This window comes from Neolamprologus brichardi, chromosome 20, assembly GCF_056152115.1.
Source record: "Neolamprologus brichardi isolate AB-2024 chromosome 20, ASM5615211v1, whole genome shotgun sequence".
Classification (NCBI taxonomy): domain Eukaryota; kingdom Metazoa; phylum Chordata; class Actinopteri; order Cichliformes; family Cichlidae; genus Neolamprologus; species Neolamprologus brichardi.
Window position 1 is genome coordinate 22,523,006 of NC_142123.1, and position 27,704 is coordinate 22,550,709.

General features: G+C 39.8%; 1 protein-coding gene, 1 long non-coding RNA gene and 1 pseudogene across 5 annotated transcripts in view; 1 reads left to right on the top strand and 2 right to left on the bottom strand.

Annotated features, from left to right (window-relative positions):
- Window positions 1-17: 17 nt before the first annotated feature.
- The window catches only part of LOC102791146 (cytosolic sulfotransferase 2-like), a 58,527-nt pseudogene continuing 30,840 nt past the window's right edge, over window positions 18-27,704 (bottom strand). Inside the window, exons 2-9 of the transcript XR_015717051.1 lie at window positions 2,702-2,837; window positions 2,546-2,660; window positions 1,290-1,294; window positions 943-1,055; window positions 732-858; window positions 543-640; window positions 279-453; window positions 18-195 (exon numbers count right to left, since the gene is read on the bottom strand). The product of XR_015717051.1 is annotated as a cytosolic sulfotransferase 2-like (transcript). The remainder of the gene's footprint in view (window positions 196-278; window positions 454-542; window positions 641-731; window positions 859-942; window positions 1,056-1,289; window positions 1,295-2,545; window positions 2,661-2,701; window positions 2,838-27,704) is intronic.
- LOC148096990 (uncharacterized) lies at window positions 5,596-7,048 on the top strand. The gene is made up of 2 exons (XR_015717052.1): window positions 5,596-5,909; window positions 6,728-7,048. It is a non-coding gene; the product is annotated as an uncharacterized LOC148096990 (long non-coding RNA).
- Window positions 22,193-27,667, bottom strand: LOC118454616 (cytosolic sulfotransferase 2-like). 3 transcript variants are annotated; one of them, XM_087834260.1, is made up of 9 exons: window positions 27,371-27,649; window positions 26,562-26,656; window positions 25,889-26,027; window positions 25,630-25,758; window positions 25,147-25,247; window positions 24,413-24,539; window positions 24,214-24,311; window positions 23,068-23,242; window positions 22,193-22,974 (listed from the first exon to the last, which is right to left on the bottom strand). In XM_087834260.1, exons 1-9 carry the CDS (start codon window positions 27,504-27,506, stop codon window positions 22,862-22,864), a joined length of 1,113 nt encoding a protein of 370 aa, XP_087690386.1. In that variant the 5' UTR covers window positions 27,507-27,649; the 3' UTR covers window positions 22,193-22,861. The 3 variants fall into 3 exon arrangements, with proteins under 3 accessions (XP_087690386.1, XP_087690384.1, XP_087690385.1); XM_087834258.1 differs by lacking the exon at window positions 25,630-25,758 and having other exon boundaries at window positions 26,562-26,663; window positions 27,527-27,667; XM_087834259.1 differs by lacking the exon at window positions 25,630-25,758 and having other exon boundaries at window positions 26,562-26,663; window positions 27,371-27,641.

Genomic DNA, 27,704 nt, shown 5'->3' on the forward strand with positions numbered 1-27,704 from the left:
TTTGTTATCATGTTTTTCTTTATTTTTACTTGCATATCTAACACAATGGCAGATATACTGTTATACTGTTGTGTATAATCACCTACAGAACAGTACGAAATTGAAGATCAGTGTTTTTCATATTCTTCTTGTAGTCCTCATTAAACTGTTCATCCTGCTGTACAGTGAAGTGATTCTTCCAGTCGCCAACCCTTCCTGAAAATAGAGAAATTAGGAGCAAAGTTAACATCTCCTCCTTCACCTTTCAGTAAACAAACTTACAGGCAAATGTACCCGACCTTTGCGCATGAAGGGGGAGATTTTTAAATCGAAGACTTCATCAGTGGAGCCATTCACCATCTTGTTGTTCTTCATGTTGTCAAATTGAACTTTTTCTGTGACTTGTTTCTTCAGCTCTGTGGTAGGAGACAGTCCCAGGAATGAGCAGATGCGGACGAGTTCTTGTTCAGTATCCTGCAAATAATAAAACAAAAAAACAAACCCACAACCCCTTATTATGTGGTTATGTCCACAGCCTCACAGACAGTAACTTCAACACTCACCTCTATCAGGTCCTCATAGAACAAATACAGGATATTAGAACAGGTCTGTTTCTTCTCCCACCATCCTCTTACATGTTCGTACCAGGAGCCAAACACCACTGACAGATGCCAGAAGACAAATCATAAGTGATAAAATAACCTTTTGCATTTAACGTATTCAGTCATTCATGCTTATGGTTTGTCACTCACTTTTTCCCTCCATGAATCTCTGGAGGAAACTCTCCCAGCTGCCAGGCTCTGGCTGGACCTTGTTCATGCGATCAAAGTGGAAATAGGATACGGCACTGTCCTTGGCATTACGAGCCACATAGATTATCTAAAACCGGAAAGAAATGAGGAACAAACACTGAGAAGATTGTCTCCGTGACTCGTACCAATAGCTTACTTGTGAGCCATGTACCTTGGAGTTCTACTCCCAGAATGATTTGGGAAGGAACTGAACTGGTAGGTGTGTCTTGATAATGCGTGGAAAGGTGGTTAATTCATTCAGCACATCCACTCCTAGTAAAAGAGATTATTATGTTAGCGGAACGCCACAATGACATTGATCTATATCACCAATATTACAATCACCAGTTACTTTGCCAGATACACTTTACTATTATTAGGTTAGAGCCTAGTTTGCTGTCAACTGTCTAATTATTTATGATACAGATTCAACGAGGTACTAGAAAGATTCCTCAGAGATTTTGGTCCATATTAATACATCCCAAAGGTGCTCTATTAGACTGAGAACTGGTGACTGTGGAGGCCTAGTCCTAGGCCTTCATGGTCAAGAAACTAGTTTTATATGATCTGAGCTTCATGACAGTAGCCATCAGAAGATGGGTAAACTCTGGACAACAAAAAAGTACTCAGGTAAGCTTTGGTGTTAAATATGATTGGTAACCGTTCCACAGTGTTTCAAGAAAATATCCCTCACACCATTGCAGAAGAAATCAAGCGTTATGAGACCAGGTAACATTTCCGCAGTCTTCTATTCTGTCACCACTTTTGGTGAGCTGTTTGAACTGTAGCCTTAGTTTCCTAAATGGAGGGATACTGTTAGGATGCCTGGGTCGTTGACCCAGGGCTTTTGAGTTTATTATATTATTTATCATTTCTAGTCTTTGGTTTTTTTGTTAGAGTTCCGTCTTGTGGTTTATGTCTCTGTGTTCTCTAGTTGCTCTGTCTCCCCTGTCAGCTGTATCCCCTTGTCAAGTTCGCGTCTCTGTGTTATGTTTCCTGTTTTACTTTGAAAGTTTGTCTCATGTAAATGCGTCTGATTTTGCTTCCTTTGTCTCGTTAGGCCTGATTTGCCCCAGCTGTGTTTCCCTCCTGTTACCCATTCCCTGATTGCGCCCTCTGTGTATTTAAGCCCTGTGTTTCTCTGTTTTGTTACCCTTTTGAGTTCAGCATTAAAGCTGTGTTTTGAGTTGCTTTCTGTCTCTGGAGTCTGCACACAGCCCTCACATAACAGATACTTGGTGTGCTCTTGTAGCACATCTGCTCCAGAGTTGGATGTGTTGTGTGTTCAGATACTCTCATACTCTCAGCTTGCCTCTAATGAATGGTTGTTTGAGTTACTCTTTGCCTTCCTATCTGCTCAAAGCAGAATAGTTACTCTCCCCTGACTTCTGGCAGCAACAAGGTATTTTCACCTAGAGAATTGCAGCTCACAGGATATTTTCTCTTTGTTGGCTCATTCCCTGTAAACCACAGAGACAGTTTTGTGGGAAAATCCCAGTAGATCAGTATTTTCTGAAATACTCAGACCAGTCCATCTGGCACCAACAACAAAATCACCCTTCCCCCCCCATTCTGATGCTTGACCACGTCTACAAGCCTAAATGCATTGAGTAGCTGCGATTCAACTAATTAAATATTTGAGTTAATAAGCAGCTGAACAGCAGCAGCTGTACCTAATAAAGTGTCTTTATTAGAGTGTCTAGAGTTTATCAGAGTGTCTTTATTATGCCTGTCACACTGTGAGCCTTTAAAACAACTTGCCTGAGGGGTAAGACATTTGTATCTCCAGGAATGGCACTCGTTCATGGAGTGGGACTGAGCCTTGACGCTCAGGTGAAGTCTGGCCAAAGTACAAAAGGTCCAGGATGTAAGACACCCATGTGTTTCCTCAGGAATAAAAAAAAATTGACAGAAAAAACACAAGTACTTCCTCAAAGGGTAAGAAGCTAAGACAATATCATCTGGTCTTGCTCTGAAATTCTGGACGTTTTCCCAGTTGTCAGTGAAGTAATTGGTCATGCAGACTCCATGGAAGTCAAATAGTGCAGGTTGTGATAGTGACTCCATCTTTTTTTTTAAAAAAAAAAGAAAAGAAAAGAAAGAAAAACAGCATTTGTTTACCATCTACAGACCAATTCCTGTGTGTGTTTCTCTGTGTTTGGATCTATTTATTTTATTTTATTCCTTTTTTCCATTTCCATTCCTGTAAAGTATAAATAAATATGGGTTCTGATCAAGGGTGTAGATTTGGTTTTGGCATTGGTGGGGACGGATGATTCAACCACCGAACCCTGCCCTGTTTCTTATTTTTTCCTTTTTGTTTTTGCTTCTTGATAAAAGGAGAAATATACTTGCCTAAATATGTTATTCTACATGCTTTTAAACCGTTTAAAATTACAATTCATAGTTTTATATGTGAATTATATAATGTTAAATTACTATTAAACAAATGACTGACTGAAGTATTTTAGGCTTTAGTTTACTTCAGCCATATTCCATATAAATCAGGTATCATACAAAAGTAAAAATAGCTTCAAATACAGTCATGACAATAAAAGAATATGACTTTAAGGACTTAACAACATTACTTCAGTTACACCAACATCTGTGATACATTAGCACTTAGGGAACACTGAATGACCTGCTGGGTTTTGTCCATAAAACTACTCGTCTAAGATTACCACAAAGTAACAGATCTCTCAGAAACATTATGCAACATTTTAGGCATTACTGCCCTCTATCAGATAGGGGCTGGGATGTTTTATTCTAAACATGAACTACTGTTACAGCAACAGACATGGACTACATGCCCCACACAACAAACACATGCCTGCTCCTCTCGTTAGCTGAAATGAACTGCTGGCATATTTGTTTTACATCTATACTGTTCAGTCTCTCCTGGTGGACATGGCATCACATTATTCATGGTTACATACAATTTTAGACTGATGTGGGCCAAGCCTAGCACATACTTGCCAACCTTGAGACCTCAGAATTAGGGAGACATTCAAAGGGGCTGGGGGGGATACATGTACATATATATATACAAAAAACTTGAATTTTACAGTGTTTATTTATCGAATAAAATAAGTTAAATGTCACCGTTATTATTGTCCGGCCGGAAACAGGCCGGGGGTGTCCAAATTCAGAGGCTGCGTCCACCTGACCCGGCCTTTGTGGTCTAAGTGGGCCGGGTCCTCCGAAAGCCGGGTAGACCGGAAATGAGCGACTGTGAAATTGGACGGTCTAGCCTTCAGAATTACGTCACCTGCCGTCTGCTCCTGGCTGTCTAAAATATAACCGGACGCTGGCGTAGATGGTCGAATAAACTGCTGTTTTCACACAGCAGTTTATTCAGCTGTGTGAGAACCCGGAGGAATCCTCCCGAGGGATTAATAAAGTTTTATTTAATCTAATTTAATCTAATAACTTTAATCTCAGCCAAACCGATTTACTCACCAACAAATAAAACACAACTAAAGCACTGAAAAAGGCCAAACAATAACATGTTTAAGTTATTTGATGTTTACACAGCTACATTCTCGCCTGAAAATGTGTTAAAAGTTTATTTTGCGACCCAGAAAGAATAATAAGAGTAATATTAAAACTAAGTAGCTGCAGTAATAGTAGCCATTGTTGGAAACTGGAATTGGCTGGGCCAGTCTGGGATATGGTTTTCAGTTTTGTTGTCCGGGTGGAAAATCGGGAGAAATTGGGGAGAATGGTCGCCCCGGGAGATTTTCGGGAGGGGCACTGAAATTCGGGATTCCCCGGAAAAATCGGGAGTGTTGGTATGTCCTAGCATAGTCTGTAACGTTATTGGGACGGACACGTTATATGAGTGAACTTGACTTTAGGTGACTTACAGGTTTCTTTGAAAATCAATTTCTTATATCCAGGTTCTTCCTTTGCGCTGCCATCCTCCTCTCCCCCTCGCAGCACAGGTTTGCCGCAGCTGAAACTAAACAGAGCTGACCTGAAAGGCTCAGCCAATCACATTGGCCATATTTGTCACATGAGGTAGGACTCCAGTAGAGAACTAATTTAACTCTTTCTGCACCGCTCGCTGAATGATATGGAGGACCACAAGAGCCACGCGCATCGAAATAAAAAATCCTGTGCTTAATTAATGAATTGTAGAATAAAATCTGCATTTGTAAATTCATTTTTGAATTCCAATTTAATAAACTGATTTTTAAAATGCTTTTTAAGTCTTCATTTCAAAAAACATTTTCGAATTGCACTTTAATAAACTTCATTTCAAAAACCTTTTTCGAATTGCACTTTAATAAACTTCATTTCAAAAACCTTTTTCGAATTGCACTTTAATAAACTGCATTTCAAAAACCTTTTTCGAATTGCACTTTAATAAACTTCATTTCAAAAATCTTTTTCGAATTGCACTTTAATAAACTTCATTTCAAAAACCTTTTTCGAATTGCACTTTAATAAACTGCATTTCAAAAACCTTTTTCGAATTGCACTTTAATAAACTTCATTTCAAAAATCTTTTTCGAATTGCACTTTAATAAACTTCATTTCAAAAACCTTTTTTGAATTGCACTTTAATAAACTTCCTTTCAAAAATCTTTTTCGAATTGCACTTTAATAAACTGCATTTCAAAAACCTTTTTCGAATTGCACTTTAATAAACTTAATTTCAAAAATCTTTTTCGAATTGCACTTTAATAAACTGCATTTCAAAAACCTTTTTCGAATTGCACTTTAATAAAGTTCATTTCAAAAACCTTTTTTGAATTGCACTTTAATAAACTGCATTTCAAAATCCATTTCCCTTTCCTGTTCGCTCAGGGATTAACATGTGGATTAGCATTTGGATTAGCAGTTGGATTAACAACTTCATTTTAAAAATCCTGCTGCTATTCAAATGAGCCACACCGTGGGATGTAAGGAGCTCTCTGATTGGTTGGTCAGACACAGGCTGTCTGCCAGCCTGGATGTTTCTAGCTCATAGCTTCGCCCTGCTAAGAAGCCTGTGTGCTTGTACAAAGGCCGTTCCACCTCGGGATTTACACTCGGTTCGACAAGGATATGTGAAGAATGAAGGGACCCTGCAGCGAAACGGAGAGCCCAACCTCTGGCTGAGTGCCTGTTTACAAAGTCTGACCACCTGTGAAGGTAACGTGCTAACGTGGCTAACGCTAGCATCACCGCACGTAGCCCCGTTATTTTAAGGTCATCTTAGCTTATGAAAGTTTTACGTCGCAGCAGTACAAGCTAGCTACGTGTTTTGTAAGCTGCTGTGCTCTTCATAAAAAAAGCTGGAAGCAGCTCAAACTATTAGAACCAGCACTGAGGCCTGTTACATGTATACAGTGTTAGAGCAACGGCTGCAGCCTACAGCCTTTAAACTAGCGATTAAAATGCTGACAGTAAACTCGTCAGTCCAGATGTTACCACATTACTTTGTGATACTTGTGAGTTAAAACAACTGAGACAGGCTGATTAAAATAACAGCTTTCAGTTCTCTCATTCAGCATATAAAGACTGGAGATCACACTACTGATTTCAGCTCATTTAATATGTGAGTGCACAGATTCATTCTCAACTGGACATAAACGATGATCAAAGGTTGTATATATGATGAAGTCATCAAACCCCAGCCTGTAACACAGTGCGCTGAATCTTAGCTTTGAATGTCCAGTATATTCTAATCAGTGCAATCTAAGCATTCACTGAACCTACAGTATCTACACCTGTGTGGCAAATGTGTGGTAAAGCTACAGATAATGAAATTTAATTATTAATACAATATACGTCATGAGAAACGAAAGCTGAAATTGATTCAGTTTAGTACTTTTCTCTGTATGCTCTGTGATCATAAAGGCCTTAAATTCTGTGATATATACTGTAAATGATTTTCACAGAGGTCTTAAAGTACTTAAATCACTGCTGATAGTCTGGTTGTTTATATTTTCACATTTTTGTGTCTGTAGGGCTGTTTGATGACAATTTGGACTCCTCTGGGAGATGAGGACACACCCACACCTGTTCCATACTGCAGCCAATGATGGTGTTACGGCTCTGAGTCAGCTTTGGGCCATCAGACGCACACACTGGAAAACCAGCACCTGGACTTCATGCAGGAGAGACGGCCTCAGTGATGATGGACTCTGCATCGTCTATTTTACCTCCTAATCTCTTTCTCTTTAACACACAATTAAAATCTTAGTGAGGAAGTCTCTAACTTGTACACATTTGTACTTTTACTTGTTTTATTAGTTATTTTTAAGAAGAGTAAAGTTATTCACAAAGTTTTTATTCTTCTGTATTTATTCTTTTGTATCATGTACCATAGTCATACTGAACTATACAGACCTGGTGAATTGGAGAAAAAAAAATCATATATGAATGAATCATTCAGCTTCAGCAGTATTTCTAATCATCTTATGAATTCCAGTCTAATGTCAATTCACTGTTTGAGTTCAGTCTTGGTCTTAAACTCCAGAGAATACCACCTGGTTCAATTTTTTTCATCTGATTATTGGGAAAACAGTTTTCTTCTAAGAGATGCTGCTAGAGCTGAAATAGAGCCCAAAGAAACAACAAAGTTTAGTCCCTCTGGATTTTCCATGGAAAATTGTTTTATCACTCACTCAGGTGACTTCTCCAGTGTCACGGATAAGTGATGAAAATATCTCCCACTGGAAACCATTGTGTCCAGTTAAAGTCAATCGACTTTTTCAAGGAGAGTTGTTAGATGCTGTGCTCATGAGGACAATGGGTTTTAAACTTGCAGCACAACACAAAGCTGAAATACTGGATCAACGATCAAAACAGATTGAGCAGAATTAGGTCAAAATGTAATATCCTCATATGATGACACATCACACATGATCCAGCATTGTTCTAAGAATGCAAACTTTCTTATTGGAAGTTTCCACAGCTGCCAGAAAGGGACAGATTTCTGGCTGGTCTTAATGAGTGGTCGTTGCTCTCTTGTTTTCTCTGGAATTGCTGCACGAAGGATGTAACACCCATGATAAGCACTGAGGTGTATGTCCTTGTCAGAAATGAGCAATGCTCAGCTTCCAGGTAAGGAGAAGTGGAACCAGAAGATATTCAAATGCATCTCTCCACAGCTGCTGATGAATTCTACAAAAAACAAAGTTTGTTAAAAACATTTGCAGGTGAATCACCACTGATTTATCAATGACATCCATTTACTCAAAAATTACTGACAAGTGGACAACTAGAATATATAGTTTATAATTTCAACATTGTACTGTAAAAAATGGAACTTTATATGACAAATGTGTGGTGCTTGTGGAATTTTTAACAAGGACCCTACAAAACTTTACAGTACTCATGCTGCCACACTTCTGATGGCTAGGTGTGCAGTTCCTGCTTTAAATGCATTCACTTTTAAGATTAAGAAATCTAAGTGATAATAGGCCAGAAATGTTTGAACTTGCTTATGAACCTAAATCACTGGGGCCGTCTCTCCTGCATGAAGTCCAGGTGCTGGTTTTCCAGTGTGTGCGTCTGATGGCCCAAAGCTGACTCAGAGCCGTAACACCATCAATGGCTGCAGTATGGAACAGGTGTGGGTGTGTCCTCATCTCCCAGAGGAGTCCAAATCGTCATCAAACAGCCCTACAGACACAAAAATGTGAAAATATAAACAACCAGACTATCAGCAGTGATTTAAGTACTTTAAGACCTCTGTGAAAATCATTTACAGTATATATCACAGAATTTAAGGCCTTTATGATCACAGAGCATACAGAGAAAAGTACTAAACTGAATCAATTTCAGCTTTCGTTTCTCATGACGTATATTGTATTAATAATTAAATTTCATTATCTGTAGCTTTACCACACATTTACCACACAGGTGTAGATACTGTAGGTTCAGTGAATGCTTAGATTGCACTGATTAGAATATACTGGACATTCAAAGCTAAGATTTAGCGCACTGTGTTACAGGCTGGGGTTTGATGACTTCATCATATATACAACCTTTGATCATCGTTTATGTCCAGTTGAGAATGAATCTGTGCACTCACATATTAAATGAGCTGAAATCAGTAGTGTGATCTCCAGTCTTTATATGCTGAATGAGAGAACTGAAAGCTGTTATTTTAAATCAGCCTGTCTCAGTTGTTTTAACTCACAAGTATCACAAAGTAATGTGGTAACATCTGGACTGACGAGTTTACTGTCAGCATTTTAATCGCTAGTTTAAAGGCTGTAGGCTGCAGCCGTTGCTCTAACACTGTATAAATGTAACAGGCCTCAGTGCTGGTTCTAATAGTTTGAGCTGCTTCCAGCTTTATTTGTGAAGAGCACAGCAGCTTACAAAACACGTAGCTAGCTTGTACTGCTGCGACGTAAAACTTTCATAAGCTAAGATGACCTTAAAATAACGGGGCTACGTGCGGTGATGCTAGCGTTAGCCACGTTAGCACGTTACCTTCACAGGTGGTCAGACTTTGTAAACAGGCACTCAGCCAGAGGTTGGGCTCTCCCTTTGCTGCAGGGTCCCTTCATTCTTCACATATCCTTGTCGAACCGAGTGTAAATCCCGAGGTGGAACGGCCTTTGTACAAGCACACAGGCTTCTTAGCAGGGCGAAGCTATGAGCTAGAAACATCCAGGCTGGCAGACAGCCTGTGTCTGACCAACCAATCAGAGAGCTCCTTACATCCCACGGTGTGGCTCATTTGAATAGCAGCAGGATTTTTAAAATGAAGTTGTTAATCCAACTGCTAATCCAAATGCTAATCCACATGTTAATCCCTGAGCGAACAGGAAAGGGAAATGGATTTTGAAATGCAGTTTATTAAAGTGCAATTCGAAAAAGGTTTTTGAAATGAACTTTATTAAAGTGCAATTCGAAAAAGGTTTTTGAAATGAAGTTTATTAAAGTGCAATTCGAAAAAGGTTTTTGAAATGCAGTTTATTAAAGTGCAATTCGAAAAAGATTTTTGAAATGAAGTTTATTAAAGTGCAATTCGAAAAAGATTTTTGAAATGCAGTTTAAAGTGCAATTCGAAAAAGATTTTTGAAATGAAGTTTATTAAAGTGCAATTCAAAAAAGGTTTTTGAAATGAAGTTTATTAAAGTGCAATTCGAAAAAGATTTTTGAAATGAAGTTTATTAAAGTGCAATTCGAAAAAGGTTTTTGAAATGCAGTTTATTAAAGTGCAATTCAAAAAAGATTTTTGAAATGAAGTTTATTAAAGTGCAATTCGAAAAAGGTTTTTGAAATGAAGTTTATTAAAGTGCAATTCGAAAAAGATTTTTGAAATGAAGTTTATTAAAGTGCAATTCAAAAAAGGTTTTTGAAATGAAGTTTATTAAAGTGCAATTCGAAAAAGATTTTTGAAATGAAGTTTATTAAAGTGCAATTCGAAAAAGGTTTTTGAAATGAAGTTTATTAAAGTGCAATTCGAAAATGTTTTTTGAAATGAAGACTTAAAAAGCATTTTAAAAATCAGTTTATTAAATTGGAATTCAAAAATGAATTTACAAATGCAGATTTTATTCTACAATTCATTAATTAAGCACAGGATTTTTTATTTCGATGCGCGTGGCTCTTGTGGTCCTCCATAGAATGAGACGCTGACAGATCGTTTTTTTCTTTCTATCGGTTTGTTTTTCTTTACTCAAAGAGATCAAATTATTGGTGGGGACATGTCCCTTCATTGACATATTTAATTAATTAATGACACATTTAATTAATTATTTATTTATTTCACATTTTAATTAATTATTGCCACATTTAAATAATTATTTAATGGTGTATTTAATTAATTCATTATGTCAGTCCTGGCGTTCCATAGCATTATGCCCATCCAGGCAAAATTTAATGGTGTAAAATGAATTAAATTATTAAATTAATTAACTGAATTATTAAGTATAAGAATGCATGTTTTTCCATTTTGTAGAGAATGAGCATCCTCTACTCTGAAACGCTAGGGGGAGCTGGTCGACAGTATGCACGTCAGCCAGAAGCCTGGCTGCAGACCCCATAACCATTACCGTTAAGCCTTGATTACATACCGCACTATGGAGGCAAACTGTGGAAAATACCACTGGGGCCACTTTCATCGAGGGTTAATGGGAGGATTAGTACTGTACCCCCAGGGGCGTCAATTTGGAACCCTTCATAAAGCCTTTTTTAAATACCTCCCGTAGTTATATTGATCCAAATATGAAACGTTTACTGTGGACTAGGACTATTTTACTAAATATACATATGTGTGTAGCAAAGAAGACAACTTAAACTCAGTAACCATACTGCAGCAGACGTCGGGGAGGGGGTCCTTGGAGGTAGATCACCAGTAACAGCGGATCTGCGAATCTCACCTTACTCCAATAAAAGTCAGTATTTTTTCTGAGTAAAATGGTCACTGCACAGAAAGCTGCTAACTGATTGTGATCCTCAGTTCTCCATCATTGTGGCTCTTTACCAAAAACAGTCAACCTCTTCTTCCAAATAAGGAGACAGAGCTGTTGTGCAGATTCCGCAGTCCAGGAAACACTGGGAGGAAGGTGACCAAGGAGACTAACTTTTTTCCCCTCTTTAGTCAAACTTTATTTAAAACATACAACGGTGGTCATGTCCCTGCAAACTAAATATGGGGCAAAGATATGTTTATGTGGGACAAAGTGGGACATTATTATATGGTGGCAGGTACTGTAGCAGGAAACAAGATAAAATCAAACAAAGTCTGCAAGTTAAGTTTGGTATTGATCGTCACTGATCATAGACAAAGGCTTTTCACGCGTTTTCTTTGATCATTTTCTAACGTGAACAGTTGGTTTAACCCTTGGATGCACAACCTACCAATACCTACACTCTTCCACGAGTGGGGTCAAAAATGACCCCAAATAAAATCAATGCATTTTGCTATAAACTCGGTTGTTATTCTTCAAAATCTTTAAAACGAAGAGTTGTTATATTTTCATATTTGAGGTATTCCTCATAAAACATGTTTGTGACATGAGGCCCTTTGCATTTTTATTTATTTTTTCATTAATTTTAAGAAATTGCAGTTTTTTGTATCAGTTGTATCACTTTTGTATGCTTGCTCGGCATATACTGCAGAAGCTGGGTCTTCCCTCTGAAAGGCACAAGATGTTCATCCACTGTAACACAATCACTGAGGATGAATTTCTGCCTGCAGTTGACCAGGAAAGGGCCCCATATGTAGCGGAAAGCTGCCATATGGTTTGTTTTCAGTTGGTAGGCTCTGGTCCTCTTGTCATCAAAGTGCAAGAAACGGCGAATATCTTTAAATCTTTGAATTGACATAGTGGCCTTGTACAATGGGTTATGCAGAGGACTCCCAAAAAGCACACCTACTGGTACATCCCAGTTCTTCTCACTTCCTGCAAGAATGGTCAATCAAATGAAGGCCAGGAGCTTTTGTTTGATTACATTTTTCCACTCTTTTCCCCTGTCTGTGGCTACTCTTCATGCCCCTCCATGTTTGTGCATGTCAGCACCTCTTCTAGTATATTATCAGACATGAACATCTTCCATGCATCTATTGGGGAGACAGTACTAAACCCAGGTGCAAGCCCTGGCCGTCTAATTCGTCTAATTCATTCTGTTAGACTCAATATCCATTTCCCCTTCAGAGGACTCATCAGAGGACTCCTCTGTGTCTGACTGGCCTTGTTCAGTGGGGGGGACAGTAGTCTGGGTCCTCTATATCTGAGATGTCCGATTCTGAGTCAATGCCTCCGATGGCCTTTTCATCCCATCTGTCCTGGATCATTTGTAGGGCAAGGTCCACAGGGATTCTAGCTGGCCTCATAGCAGCCATGTTACTTTAGATATTTAAAAAAACATCAGGAAGTACAATGTTTGAAATGCACAGAAAACTATAAACAGGGCTACACATAAATGGTCCACAGGTGTGCATTTGCTGTCAAAATAAAAAAGACACGCACCAGATAAGAAGTTGGAACGCACGTTTGCGTACATAAGATAATCTGGAGGAGGACAGACATTTGTTCAGAACTCTTTCCCCCAGGGATCAATAAAGTATTCTGATTCTGATTCTGATTAAAGATGTCGAAGAAGCAAGCTCCGTAAGCAATTACTTTGGTGTTCCTCCACCACAAAAGAAGCGCATATTCTCGGAATTTCTTGGAATACTTTTATTTTGACACTGTATGCGCACCTGCAGACCACTTATGTGCAGCCCTGAATATAAATCACGTATGTTATTGTGTAAAAATGAATTCCTGATCCACTCCTCCCTACCCCCAACAACAGCATCCAATACACAATCAACACAAGGCTCCAGCCTGTCTCTCTCAACCACCCAGGTTAGGAACTGAGGAGGATTAATGGCAAGAAGGCAGCGGGCCCAGATGGCATCAGCTTGAGGGTCATCAGGTCCTGCGCGGACCAACTGTGTGGGGTGATGGAGCACCTCTTCAACCTGAGCCTGAGGCTGGGTAGAGTCCCACAGCTCTGGAAAACCTCCTGTGTTGTACCAGTGCCAAAGACTTCATGCCCCAAGGACCTCAACAGCTACAGGCCGGTGGCTCTGACATCCCACCTGATGAAGACCCTGGAGCGGTTGGTCCTGGCTCAGCTTTGGCGCCTGGTAAGCTCATCACTGGACCCACTTCAGTTTGCCTACCAGCCTGGCATTGGAGAGGACGATGCCGTCATTCACCTCCTACATCGTTCCCTCGCTCACGTGGAGACCGCTGGAAGCACTGTGAGAATCATGTTCTTTGATTTCTCCAGTGCCTTCAACACTATTCTTCCCTCGGTTCTGAAGGACAAGCTGGAGAACTCTGGAGTGGACCATCACCTCACCACCTGGATTTTGAACTACCTCACCGACCGACCACAGTATGTGAGGACTCAGGGCTGTGTGTCGGACAGGGTCGTCTGCAGTACGGGGGACCCCACAGGGAACGGTTCTGGCTCCGTTCCTCTTCACCATCTACACTGCAGACTTCTCCCACAACTCCACCCAGTGCTTCCTGCAGAAGTTCTCTGATGACTCTGCAATAGTCGGCCTCATCACTGATGGGGAAGACAAGGAGTACAGAGGGCTGACCCAAGACTTTGTGGACTGGTGCCAGCTGAACTACCTCCAGATCAACGCCAGTAAAACCAAGGAGCTGGTGGTAGACTTCCGCAGGCACAAGCATTCTCCACTGCAACCACTGAACATCCAAGGTGTGGACAGCTACAGGTACCTTGGTGTTCATCTGAACAACAGACTGGACTGGACTCATAACTCAGACGCCCTCTACAGGAAAGGGCAGAGCAGGCTGTACCTGCTGCGGAGACTCAGGTCGTTTGGAGTGGAGGGCCCACACCTGAAGACCTTCTATGACTCTGTGGTGGCCTCTGCTATCTTTTATGGTGTGGTCTGCTGGGGTGGCAGCATCTCTGCTGGGGACAGGAAGAGACTGAACAGGCTGATCCGAAGGGCCAGCTCTGTTCTAGGATGCCCTCTGGACCCAGTGGAGGTGGTGAGTGAGGAGAATGGCGGCTAAGCTGTCATCCCTGTTGGACAACATCTCCCACCCCATGCAGGAGACTCTGACAGCACTGAGCAGCTCCTTCAGTAGGAGACTGCAGCACCCACGGTGTGGGACGGAGAGATTTCGCAGGTCTTTCCTCCCCACTGCTGTCAGACTCCACAATAAAGACTTTAACTGATCAAACACATCCACAAATGTGCAATAACACTAATGTGCAATAATCTTTTCTGGCATCGTTGTATTTTTACTCAGTTGTATATAGCATTTGTATTCTATTTTTTTCTTATTGTATATTTTATTCTATTTTATTCTACTGTATATAGTATTTTATTTATTCTATTCTGTACAGTTGTGTACTGTATTTATTCTTATTGTATTCTAATTTTTGCTTCATAACTTTTGCACTGTCCACTTCCTGCTGTGACAAAACAAATTTCCCACGTGTGGGACTAATAAAGGTTATCTTATCTTATCAGAAGTGTAAGTGGGACAGTCAGAGTTGCTAAGAATGAAAGTTTCATAGAAGATTTCATAGGAATTGCTTGGGGTCATTTTTGACCCCACTTGTGGAAGAGTGGGGTAGTGATATAAAAACCGCATTTTTTTTTTTTTTAAATTAATGAAAAAATAAATAAAAATACAAATGGGCTCATGTTACAAACATATTTTATGAGGAATACCTGGAATATGAATATAACATATACAACTTTTCATTTTAAAGATTTTGAAGAAAAACAACCCGTGGGGTCATTTTTGGTTAAGTTAAGTTGGTTCACCATGTTCAGCTGGATGCAGTCATGTGGGGTACTGTACTTACTTTTATGGCTGCATTTGCAACTGTTAGGGATAAGAGAAATATTTTTTAATGTGTATCTGCTCATTATATTGTTTTATGTACTTTAATAAAGGCTTGTAGAGCAAGGCCACTTTTAACTCACAAACTAAGTGCTCAGCCAGACTGAAAAACAGGAAGTTTTAGTGCACAGCCATATTAATAGATAAGACACTGAAATGAGGAACTTGCCATATAAGCAATGTTTGAGACTGTGTGACATGTAAAGTACCAATATAACACCTATGTGATGCACAGTTTATGATTCTAATGTTGGAGAGCTCTTGCAACTGGCGTTTGAGCTGTGCAGAGGTCTCTCTCTTCCGGAAGATGATTGAATAAAAGAAATATCAATATTTTAACACACTATGAGTCGGTTTTCTCTGTTCTGTCATGGGGACAAAAGAATCTGGGTTTAATATTTGGTGTTTCCGCCTGGTTCATCATGCAACAGAGAGAACAAATGTGGTCGAAGGTTGGATCTGATATGAGGCAAACAGAAGACTGGTCTAAAAAGATTTAAAGGTAAGCACAAACCTGTTCAATAAGCAAATTTGTGCAAATTGGCTGACTTCTAAATTATCTGTTCGCTGAGTAGATGATCTTAACTATCAAATTGGCTCAGTAGTGGTAAAACTACATTTTTGAGCATAAAGTAAAGTTTTGAAGTAATGAAAGTGGAACTTTGAAGTAGGGTTGCGTTGTGTTGTGTTCGTAGAAAACAGTACTGAGCTAAAAGTAACATGAGATGTCATTTTAAGGAAATAAGAGAGAAAAGAGACCTATGTAGTTGAAGAGTAAAGAAGAATATAAGAGTTTATTGGTCAGTATATGGTTCAATAAGTGTTTAGTCACAGAATTGAAGAATTCCCTCCCTAGGAAAGACGTTTTCTAGGTGGTCCAGGGGACCTTACTCAGGTGGCGCTGCTGAGAGTTGTGGCCTCAGGAATAGCTATGATCAGAGGATCATTTTGGGAGACACTTATTTGTGAGTAAAAAGAGTAATTTCGGACGAGGAAGTCCGACAGAAAACACCTGGTGCTGTCAGGATGTTTAAGTGACACAGAATTTCAGAAAATCGAGTCAGAAATGGTTTTGTGGCTCTTGGTAAACTGATTTTGAAGGAAAATCAGTGTTTATTGTGCTGAAGTAACAGATCCGGCACGGTCTGAAGGGAAGAATCAGCTGTACAATTCTGAGTTTGCAGCGTTGTTGATATTAACAGATCTGGCGTGGTCTGAGGAAAAGAAATAAATCGGTGAATGGTTGATATACTTACATGAATTTTGGTGGATCCGCTTAGGTCCAGAAGAATAATCAATGCGGACTGTGTTGGTTTGAATGTTGATAAATGATCCAGGAAGAATTGCCCTGGGTCTGTGTGTGTGTTATTGAGTAACAACATGCGCAGTTAAATTGGGCGCTGTCTACTTCTGATGAGTTTGATGAAAAGGACACCTTGAGCTGGACAAGGTGTTTAACTGACTCAGGATTTCAGAGAATCGAGTCAGCTGTGATCTTGAGTTATAATGGTAAATTGATTTTAAAGGAAAATCAGTGTTTACTATGATGAAGTAATTCTGAAGATATTACTAGATGTGCTGTGTTACAAGTGAAGAATAAGTTGTGTACATGGGGATACACAATTGTGTTGATATTGATGGATTGGCTGCGGTCCATCTGATAAGTTAATACTGGGTGCACTGAGACAAGAAACTGTTTTTAAATCCTCACTGGCTGCAGTGATATACATGTGCTGAAGAGTACTGGACCCGGCGAGGTCCAATTGATGAAGTTCTTGGGCAGATAAATGACAGAAACAGTTTTTCAAGTGTGCAGAGAATTAAAAAAACAAACAAACTGAACTTGCAGGTTCTCCATAGTCGGCGCACTGTGTGGACTTATATCAGAGTTATAAGTCCAAAGGTTACACACACACAGTTCTTGAGTGTGAGTTACTTCCTCTTTTAATTTTAAACTGCGACACGTGTTCATTGAACTAGAACTTCAGCAGTGAATGAGATAGGATTTAGATTAGGTCTAGTTCTGGTAAAGTAAAAAGTTTTATGTCCTGGAGGCCAAGAGTTGTGTATAGAGAAGAACATGACTTAGAAAAGGACATTTAAGGTCACATTTTGTCTAAGATGGGGAGAATTGTCCCATATGTGTTTATTTCTCTTCTCTTTTAAGAGGACATACGCACTTAACTGGGTGTTGTCTAAGATAAGAGATAAGATAAGATAAAACTTTATTAATCCCTCGGGTGGGTTCCTCTGGGAAATTACAGAATATTATATATATATATATATATATATATATATATATATATATATATATATATATATATATACACATATATAAATACAAAGACATATATAGATAAAATATACAAAGGGGATAAATAGAATAAATAGGAATAAAAATAAAAATAAAAATACAAGTGAATTGCACATTTCAAGTATGGAGTCTATTGCACCGCTGATTATTAACAAAAAGTATTGCACAAAAGGTATTGCACAGTGAAGTTAAGTGAGGCACTACAGCTTAGTTGTTCCCCCCTCCTTTGTCCTCCTGTTTCCCCTCCCTCTCCCCTCCAGAGAGGAGTTAAACAGTCTGATGGCATGTGAGACAAAGGAGTTTTTAAGTCTGTTGGTTCTTGTCTTTGGGAGAAGCAACCTGTCACTGAACAGACTCTTCTGGTTGTTTATGGCCGTGTGCAGAGGATGCCCAGCATTGTCCATAATGTCCAGCAGTTTCTTTAGTGTCCTTTTCTCTGCCACTGACACCAGAGTGTCCAGCTTCATGCCGACCACAGAGCCAGCCTTCCTGATTAGTTTTTCCAGCCTGGATGAGTCCTTCTTTGCTGTGCTGCTCCCCCAGCACACCACAGCATAGAAAAGTACTCCAGCAACCACCGACTGGTAAAACATCCTCAGGAGCTTCCTGCAGATGTTGAAAGACCTCAGCCTCCTGAGGAAGTACAGTCGGCTTTGGGCTTTTTTGTACAGGTGCTCTGTGTTGCATGACCAGTCCAGTTTGTTGTCCACCCACAGCCCGAGGTACTTGTACTTGTTGACCACCTCCACCTCCTCCCCCTCTATCTGAACCGGCAGTGGACCTGCTCTGGACCTCTCAAAGTCCACAACCAGTTCCTTAGTCTTTGAGGTGTTGAGTTGCAGGTGGTTTGTGTGACTCCATGCGACAAAGTTCCTCACCAGACTTCTGTACTCCTCTTCCTGATTATCCCATGATGGCTGTGTCGTCTGCAAACTTCTGAATGTGGCATAATTCAGAGTTGTAGCAGAAGTCAGAGGTGTACAGGGTGAAGAGAAGAGGGGACAGCACAGTTCCCTGTGGTGCTCCTGTGCTGCTGACCACAGTGTCAGACGTGATGTCCTTCAGCCTGACGTACTGTGGCCTGTCGGTGAGGTAGTCGGAGATCCAAGCGACCAGGCAGGGGTCCACCTCCATCCTGTTCAGTTTTTCCTGAAGCAGACAGGGCCGGATGGTATTAAAGGCACTGGAAAAGTCAAGAAACAGGATCCTGACCGTGCCTTTTCCCCCATCGAGGTGTGAGTGGGCTCTATGCAGGAGGTACAGGATGGCATCCTCCACTCCGACACCTGCCTTGTAGGCGAACTGTAGTGGGTCCTGGGCATGTTGTACCTGTGGTCAGAGGAGGTTGAGGAAGAGCCGCTCTAGAGTCTTCATAAGATGTGACGTCAGTGCCACCGGTCGGAAGTCATTCAGCTCATTGGGCCGGTTCCTTTTGGGGACTGGGACGATGCAGGATGTCTTCCATAGGGCGGGCACTCTCCCCAGTCGCAGACTGAGATTGAAGACTCGTGGTAGCGGCTCCCCAAGTTCAGCAGCACACGCCTTTAGCATCCTAGGACACACCTTGTCCAGGCCTGCTGCCTTTCTGGGGCGAAGCTTCCTCAGTTGTCTCCTGACCTGATCCACTGTGACACTGGGAGATGATTGGAAGGCGCTCTCTCTCTGCGTGTTTCCTGGGTGAGAGAGGCCTTTTTGTTGTGCTAAGCTAATAGGCAGAATGCTACAGGTATAGCTCTAAAGAATGTAGCATCATAGGCAGTGTAGTCCGTGCTGCAGGGAGAATGGACTGCCATACCCGTTATGTGTCTGTGAGCGCGAGGAGGGAGAAAAAGGAAAAGTACGAGCTGTCATCGAGCAGAAACGGGAGCTGGAAGCATGTAAATATAATAATAACCACTGCAGCCAAGAAGAGTGCCTGACGAGCCCAGTTGTAAGTAAGCTATTAAAACTTGACTGTACACCGTGTTCGTGTTTTCCTCCAAAAACAATAAGTTCCGTTGGAGCAGCCTTTCAATGCCTCTCTCTGTCTCTCACTAGCAAAGTTGACCCAGACAACAAAGTAAAGCTAGTTTTCGGCTACGAGCCCGACACAGAACCCACCGTATTAGCCAGAGGTCCCTTTACTACGGTTCGGAGCCGCTGACCTTCAGTAACAGTAATAAATCACAGCAATAGTACATTCACATAGTTGTAAACAGCATGATAATATATTAAGTAATCCAAAGTATTCAGAATACGTTACTCTCATTGAATAACGTAATGGAATACGTTACAGAATACATTTTGGGGCATGTATTCTGTATTCTGTAATGGAATACATTTTAAAAGTAACCTTCCCAACACTGCTTACAGGATGTGACAGAGTTCAAAAAGTACTATGAACCATCTGCACCACTCCAGGGAAATATATTACAAGTAAGACTATTCAGGATGGGAAGGACCGCAGACTATCTACTCATTCAAAATAAATTTAGCTGTTGCTCTTTTTGCAACAGAGGAGCAATGAACATTAAAACATCTGTGAAAATACTTTTATAGCGTGATAAAAATTTGTTTTGATTATAGTGTTTAACTCCTTAACACCTGGTGTGTGATTTTTGATACAAATATTTTTTGGTGAGTTTTTGAGACTTCTACATTATAAGTGTGATTTTTTTGTTCTCCCTGAAAAACCTAAATAAATTGCACAATATGTTTGTAACTGACCCCCCCTCCCCCCAGATGTAGCAAATATGATATAAATTAAAAGTCATATATAATTTTTAAGATGGTTCAATAAACTTTAGATTTTCATTAAAATAGAATTTTCTGGCAATATCTATCTATCTCTCTCTCTTTCTATATATATCTATATATATATAGATATACACACACACACACACACACACACACACACACGAAAAAGGGAGGAAAAAAAACAAGTCATTTACCTAAGCAAAATATATTTTTATTTTTATCACTTTTACACAATTAATCAAGCCGGTCATTAACATTGGGCCATAAGTTTTCATCAACATCACAGTGGATGTCTTCGTTGTTCAGGCACCGTGGGAAAAATCTCCTGGCATGACGAATCCAGGCTTGACATTGCTCAGCAGTTATATCACCACAAGCTTCACACATGGCTTGAAGAAGGGAGACATGCTCATGGGGATGGCGATCATACACCTTCCACCTCCACGTAGAGAAGAATTCCTCAATTGGGTTGAGGAAAGGGGAATATGGTGTGTTTGAAACCATTCCTGAACCAGCTGTGCATGGTGGAAGCTGACATTGTCCCACACAACATAAACGAGGTCTTCTCCCTGACAGGCCTGTTCCAGTTCATTTAAAAAAAACTATCAGGTGTTCAGTGTTGTATGACCCTAGAACTGGTCTACAGCCTACCACACCATCTTCAGATATAGCTGCACACATTGAGATGTTCCCCCCACGTTGTCCAGGGACTTGGATGGTAGCCCTTTGACCAATAAGGTTACGTCCTCTGCGTCTAGTTTTTGCCAGATTGAAACCGGCCTCATCAACAAAAATATACTTGTGATGATTCACAGCAGCGTCCAGCTCCATCACCCTCTGTTACAGTAATTGCATGCCAGTTTAGTGTTGTACCTGAATATATTCTGAACGCAGTTGTTTCACCCGGACATTGTTCCTCTCAAAAGGAACTTACAAATGACCAGACAACAATCAGTCAAGTTGAAAATCCATGGACATAATGAATGATTCATTGATTAAACATTAAGATCAGTTGAATTAAATGACAGAAAAATGTATTAAACTGAATAATAAGAGATGCAAATCAGAAATTTTATAGTGATAACATTATGAAAGGCAGTAACTGTGAACGAAACATTTATTTAGACAAACACTTATTTTTTGTAGTGAAAAGGATATTTTGTCATAATGTGTATTGTACTAACACAATTGAAAATATGCTGAAATGTTTGAAAAAGGTGCACTTTTGATGATCTGTTGTGATATAAGTACTAAGAGTTCTGGAAAATGTACCAATTGCTTGTGAAAAGTGCGCCAAACCAATAAAAAAAAACTGTAATGTACTGTACCACAGGTTATAAAAATCCCTAAAACAGAATTGTAAAACTATTTACATGAAGTTTTCACAAAGTGGGGAACTTCTACTGACTTTAATTTTGAAATGTCTGGCCTCACTGTGGCCCTCCTCCAGTTGCCCCTTTCCTGTTGTTCAGCTGAAAGGACATCTCAGCAGAGCTTTCTTTAAAAGGAGGTCATTACTTTCCACAAACACCAGGGGGCATCACTCTTTCACTTTTGGAGCTGAAGTGAAAGAGGAAGGCTTACATCCATTCCCTGAATCTGATGTTATTTATCTGTGTTCATAAATCTCCAACAGCATTGGCTAAAACGCAGTGCCAAATGATGCCAAATGATGACAGAACCGGCACTGTTTCACACATGGCTGTAGACACTCACTGTTGTACCTCTCCCCTGACCTCCTCCATACACATTGGCCACACCTGGCATACCACAGCCTTTTCCTTGTTTCACTTCCTTGGGGTTTTGACAGATGACACACCTTCACATGTCCAGCTTCTTCAGATTTGTTAAAGACACATGGCGCACTCTCCTGAGATATAACTAGTGTTCATTTGAAGACTTGGTAGATTCAGCTAAAGAAATTGACTACATAGGTGTTTGCGTGCATAAAAGAAGAGGCTCCTAGTAACAAAATGCCAACAGATACAATTTCTAATCAGTTCTTTAATAAGTTATCTGTAGACAAAAGACTGGTTTATCCCTTGAGTTAGATGGCTTTTTAATACTTGAATAATTCACAGGTCAGCATTAAGCGGTCAAACATCAAAAAACAAAAAAACAAAAACACACAAACACATTCCTCAGTAGCTGATGTTCAATAAAATACTTCCAGAAAGACAACAGAACTACTGCTCAAGTTCTCTTCAAAATTACAAGATAGTCTGGATGCTTGGAAGCAAAACATAAAGAAAATGAGGGGTCACATCACTGGAAACTCATAGAATCAAAGAATCAAATTAAACACGTGGTTTAACGTTGAGAGAAAAGTAATCTGCCTCACCCTGGTGGGACAATGTGGTGAGAAAATTAAAAGGTTACAGTCTGAAACCTGCTGTGTCACGAGACTTTTTTTTGATGTATCACGTAACAATAAAAATATGAAACATCCAAACCATAGCTACGTCTAAGGACTAAATTTCTGCTTATGAGCGAAGAGGTCACAGTGTGTTTAGAGAGAGAGAGAGAGAGAGAGAGAATCTTTATTCTTAATAAAGGTTTGTTTTAATGATCTGATTTGTACACATCAGCATCACAATATAAGGAAATTGTGTTTTTTTTAAACTTATAATTTGATTATTTGTTAAATATTTAATCACATATTACTTCTGAGGACTATATTACACCCAGCCAGGACTCTAAATTTCAAAGCGAAACTTTAAATCAGGATACTTCATCTTCTTCTTGTAGTCTTCATCAAACTGCTCATTCTGGGCCACAGTGAAGTGGTTCTTCCAGTCACCAACTTTCCCTGGAGAAGGAGAACATTTAGAATATTTGATTAAACTAATGATAAATGGAGCACACACTGATATACATATAAAGAAAAAAAATGCAGTTGTACCTTTTCTCATGAAAGGAGAAACCTCTTGGTTCATCACTGGAACTGTGGAATAGTTGGTCATCTTGTTTTGCTTCATGCTGTCAAACGCCACACTAGTTATGACTCTTTCCTTCTCTTCAGCTGAAGCAGAAATACCAAGGAAGGAACACAGTCGGTCTATTTCCTGTCCACAGTCCTGTTCACAAAAATATTGAAAAGATTTCTTACTCTTAAAGGAACCCCAATGATTGTTTTTGTCCTTCGGGTCTATAGTTCTATATTCATCACTGTGGATTTGGTGTTTAAGAAAAGAAAGAATAAATCTGTTATTTATAGAGAGTCATTCTGAATTAAAAGAAGTCATTGGTGTCTTTGTGGAAAAGATATTTACTTGCATCCTCTTCAGGGAGTAACATGAGAAGACTGATACAGTGATGGCCCAAATATACACTTCTTTTCTACTGCTTTAATAAGTTTGAGTCATGCTACTACTTGTACAGGTAATACTGTGTGCATTTCCACTTATCAAAAAGCTCTTATTTTCTGTCATTCACACTAATGGAAGAAACACAGCCTCAAACTTCAGACACAACTAAAAAAGTTTCTTTGAAGCAGTGCATGAGTGCAGTGATGGATGCATGCTTATTCAAATAGCTTTTTAAACCAAAGAGTACTACAATAACAGCACCTTGAGGCAACTGTAGTTGTGATTTTGTGCTGTATAAATAAAATTGAATTGAAATTAAAGTGGATGCAGCTGATCTTTCAGAGTCTGTTGTAGCTCCTTGTTCTATTTTTTTTACTTTTGTCGTCTAAAGAAAATTTTTCTCATGTAACATCAACAAATGGATCATGCTGTTTTATTTAAAAGCACTCAGTGACAAATTTGTGACACGCACAAGGTGTGCCAACTAGTTTCCTGCTTCTGTTATCATCTAACTCCTTCCAGGAACAGAGTTCAGCGTGTCTCTGCTTGCCGTCTTTACAGATAGCACCTGTTGTGTTTTGTTTGTTCAAACCACTACATTTATAACTAGAAACATTATTGAAGGCTTTTAAACATATCCTCTAAGAGATATGAACAATTAAAACATGTAAATGGAAAAAGTCAAGACAATTTTAAACATGAAGAACAAATGTTACACATGTTAGCCCAACTCACCGCACCTCAATCAAATCTTCATAGAACATGTAGTGAAGATTTGAATAACTTTGCTTCTTCTCCCACCAGCTGTTCACATGGTCATACCATGAGCCGAAAACCCCTGAGGCCACAGATCAATATACACAGTAATATTAGTAAGTATACAGACAGGAAATTAGATCGCATTGTGATTCTTTTACATTAAAACTAAACTGAACTCACTCTTTCCTTTCATGAAATCCTGCAGAAAGGTGCTCCATTCTCCTGCTTCTGGCTGAGCATTGTTCATCCGATTAAAGTGGTAAAAGGACACAGCATTGTCCTTTGGATTGCGGGCCACATATACTATCTACAGAAAGAGACAACACAAATATCTCAGGGTTTCATGAATTGCAAATTTCAATGGCTTCCAGGCAAGGTAAGCAGTTGTTTGGGGCCCCAAGTCAGTGGGAGCACTCACAGGGGTGACAAACTTTAAACTAAAGCAGTGGCAATTCAGCAGAGAGAGTAAGATCGACCTGACCTCCCTAACGTTCCCCCACCTCGCTCCATTCATTCCTACTACAGCTTGAATCATTAAATTTGACAAAACCTACAACAATCGAAGCTATTCATATAAAATGAAATATCAATAAAATATAATCCAAAATAACTATATGATGCTAACTTAGCCTCAACTATGGGGGAGAGTCCCGGCAGCATCACATCATTTGTTTATTTTTTTTGCTTTCTCTGACACTAAAAACCAGTTTTCTTCACTGGCAGAGTAACCTGGTGTTTCCAGCTCTTCTGGCTATGATGTGACTGAGCTGAGTGTGCAACTCTTTTATTGGTGTCACATTATTTATAACATAATTTATAAAATAACAGTGATGAATGCTTAGTTGGAAGGGCATCCTGAGACTTTTTGCATAAATCTCCACTGCTGGCTGTGGGTGTTTGTGCATAGCTTTTACCCTGCTGCCCTGCTCCCAGAACGACTTGGGCATAAACTGGACTGGTAGATGACTCTTAATGAGACGAGGAGTGGTGGGAAGTTTGTCCGCCATTTCTGCACCTGAGTGATAAGAAGGATTAGTTTGCAATTGATAACATGCAACATTAGACTTATTTAGATACCACAGAACAATAAAACCGATTGCCTAAAAAATTCTAAGGTGTTTCTGAGATATTCTGATTCACCTAACACATTTACACACTAATAAAACTGCTACCTTTTAAGACCTTTTACATTTTGTAGCTTCCTTTTCAGCATTTGGCAGAGAAAGATGCATGCAAACAAACAGAATGCAACAGGTTAAACCTGTTTTCAGCACAGTTTCTAAAAACTGGTGACTTGCAATAATCCTCTGAATGAACTGAGCACACGGACATAAACTTGGTACCTAGCGCTTTTTATTCTGGTGTATTTTAAATTCAGAGTGGCAACATAGTTCAACCTATAAGCATAGGAGGTACACAGAGCTCCAGGAAGGGCACTCGTTCATGAATAGGGAGGGATGTCTGACGGTCTGAACCCATGTGCCCAAAATACAGAAGATCTAGCATGTAAGAGACCCACGTGGTTCCTGCAATTGAAATGAATAAATTTTGTTAAGCTGTAAACCTATCAACTCAGACACCAACAGGAAATCGTTTATGAAAAAAAAAAGTATTATGATTACATAAGCTCCACATGATTACATAACACATCAGTACCTGCTTTAGGGTAAGTAGCAATGACAATATCATCTGGTCTTGCTTTGAAGTTCTGTATGTTATCCCAGTTGTCAGTGAACATCTTGGTCATGGAGACTCCATGGAAGTCATATAGTTTTGGCCGAGGTGGCATCTCCATCTGTGGAAATTACTTGCCTTTAAAATCCTATATGGGTCACATTTTTTATACATTTTTCCTGCCTACATGTTGTTGCCCAAGTTCATTTCTCCCATTTTTAATTTACTCCATGACATCATATGTCCTGAAATGTACAAAATAATCTATTATTACTAATTAAATCTTAGATGAGACTTGAAAACATGTTTAAAACATGTTTATATATATGTGTGTGTGTGTGTGTGTGTGTGTGTGTGTGTGTGTGTGTGTGTGTGTGTGTGTGTGTGTGTGTGTGTGTGTGTGCGTGCGTGCGTGTAAATAAAAATACAGCATGTTTATTGTTAGCAGCCAGTGATTATGAAGCTTGGATGGTCGCTTACATGTATAAACGGAATCTTTGTAAAAGCTGAACTAACTTTAGCAGCATGTTAGAAAAATATATTTGTTTTCATTTACTGATATGTCAAATAAAAAGTTTTGCACATTTTAAAACGTGCACAGCTGACAGCTTGGTGTATTTGTTCGTAAATATTACTTAAAGGACTCCACACTCACCCTGATGATTAGTATTACACTTGGGCTGGATCCGGATCTCCCAGAAGTCTGCTTGTTGCGTAACACTCGCTGTAGCACACACGCTGCACAGCGTCCTGAAATCTGCGAAGAATTACGCAGACTGTTGTACCTTTACATTCATACTGAGTCTGACACTTCAAATATGAACACATGCACCAGTGATATAAAGTCACATGATTGGGGTTAAATAAGTTCATCCAAACTTGCCAGTAAAAACATCAAACAGGAAAAACAAGAAGTTTGATTGTTTTGTTGTGCTATGCATCCTGATACTGGTTTTCTGCCATGTTCTCGGCTCGCTGGTTTCTCTCAATCGCTGATTGGCTATAAATGTTAACCAAATTTTGTAGAAGGCTTGAAAAAGCAGAACAAGAGCTCTCTCTTTCCCTCCCCCCTCGCTCTCTCTCTCATCTCCATCAGCACCAGCGTTAATTTGCAGCTGCTGTTGCAGTGCTGGTTATTGTTACTTGGATCCGGATATCTTGTTTATGGTTTTGGTTCTTGTTGTTTAGTTTTGCTAATAGTAGTTTGGGGATTAATATAGAATCCCGATCGCCAAGTGTCTGGTTGGTTGATGATCTTTCCCTTTTGTTTGTTTATGCCCCAGCTTCCCATCTCGGTCTTTTTATGTAATTATTTTTCTACTATTAAATATTTGTTGAACTATAAAAGCGCGCTGGCATCTCATATGTTAGGTCCCTCTGAGCCATGGCTTCAGGGATCATAACATGTTGCACGAAAGATAAAATACAATAATGACTGGGATAAAATGTAAATATATATATCACCAATCAACACAGCCACGAGGGGGCCACAAGCCAGAGTACTCCCAGTGCCGGTGTTCCCCGTCATAAATTGTACGCCCATCTTCGGTCGGGAAGGGCATCCGGCGTAAACCTTTGCCAAATCAAACATGATGATCATCAATTATGAGATTTCCATACCGGATCGGTCGCGGCCCAGGTTAACGACGACCACTTCCAGTGGTGTTGGTTACCAGGGTGCCGGCGGAAGCTATGTTACTATTGTCCGAAGACAAAGGAAGAGCAGAGGGGGAAGGCGTGTTCAGAGGCAGCGAGAGAAAGAGAGGCAGGAATGCGGAGATGAAAGTAGGGACTTTAA

Excerpts from the sequence above, each read along its gene's own strand:
- LOC118454616 (XM_087834260.1), bottom strand. The coding sequence starts at position 27,506 with ATGATCATCATGTTTGATTTGGCAAAGGTTTACGCCGGATGCCCTTCC. Across the intron at positions 24,540-25,146 it reads TCTGGGAGCAGGGCAGCAGG|ATAGTATATGTGGCCCGCAA; the intron begins GTAAAAGCTATG and ends CTCTTTCTGTAG. Across the intron at positions 24,312-24,412 it reads GGATTTCATGAAAGGAAAGA|GGGTTTTCGGCTCATGGTAT; the intron begins GTGAGTTCAGTT and ends CTGTGGCCTCAG.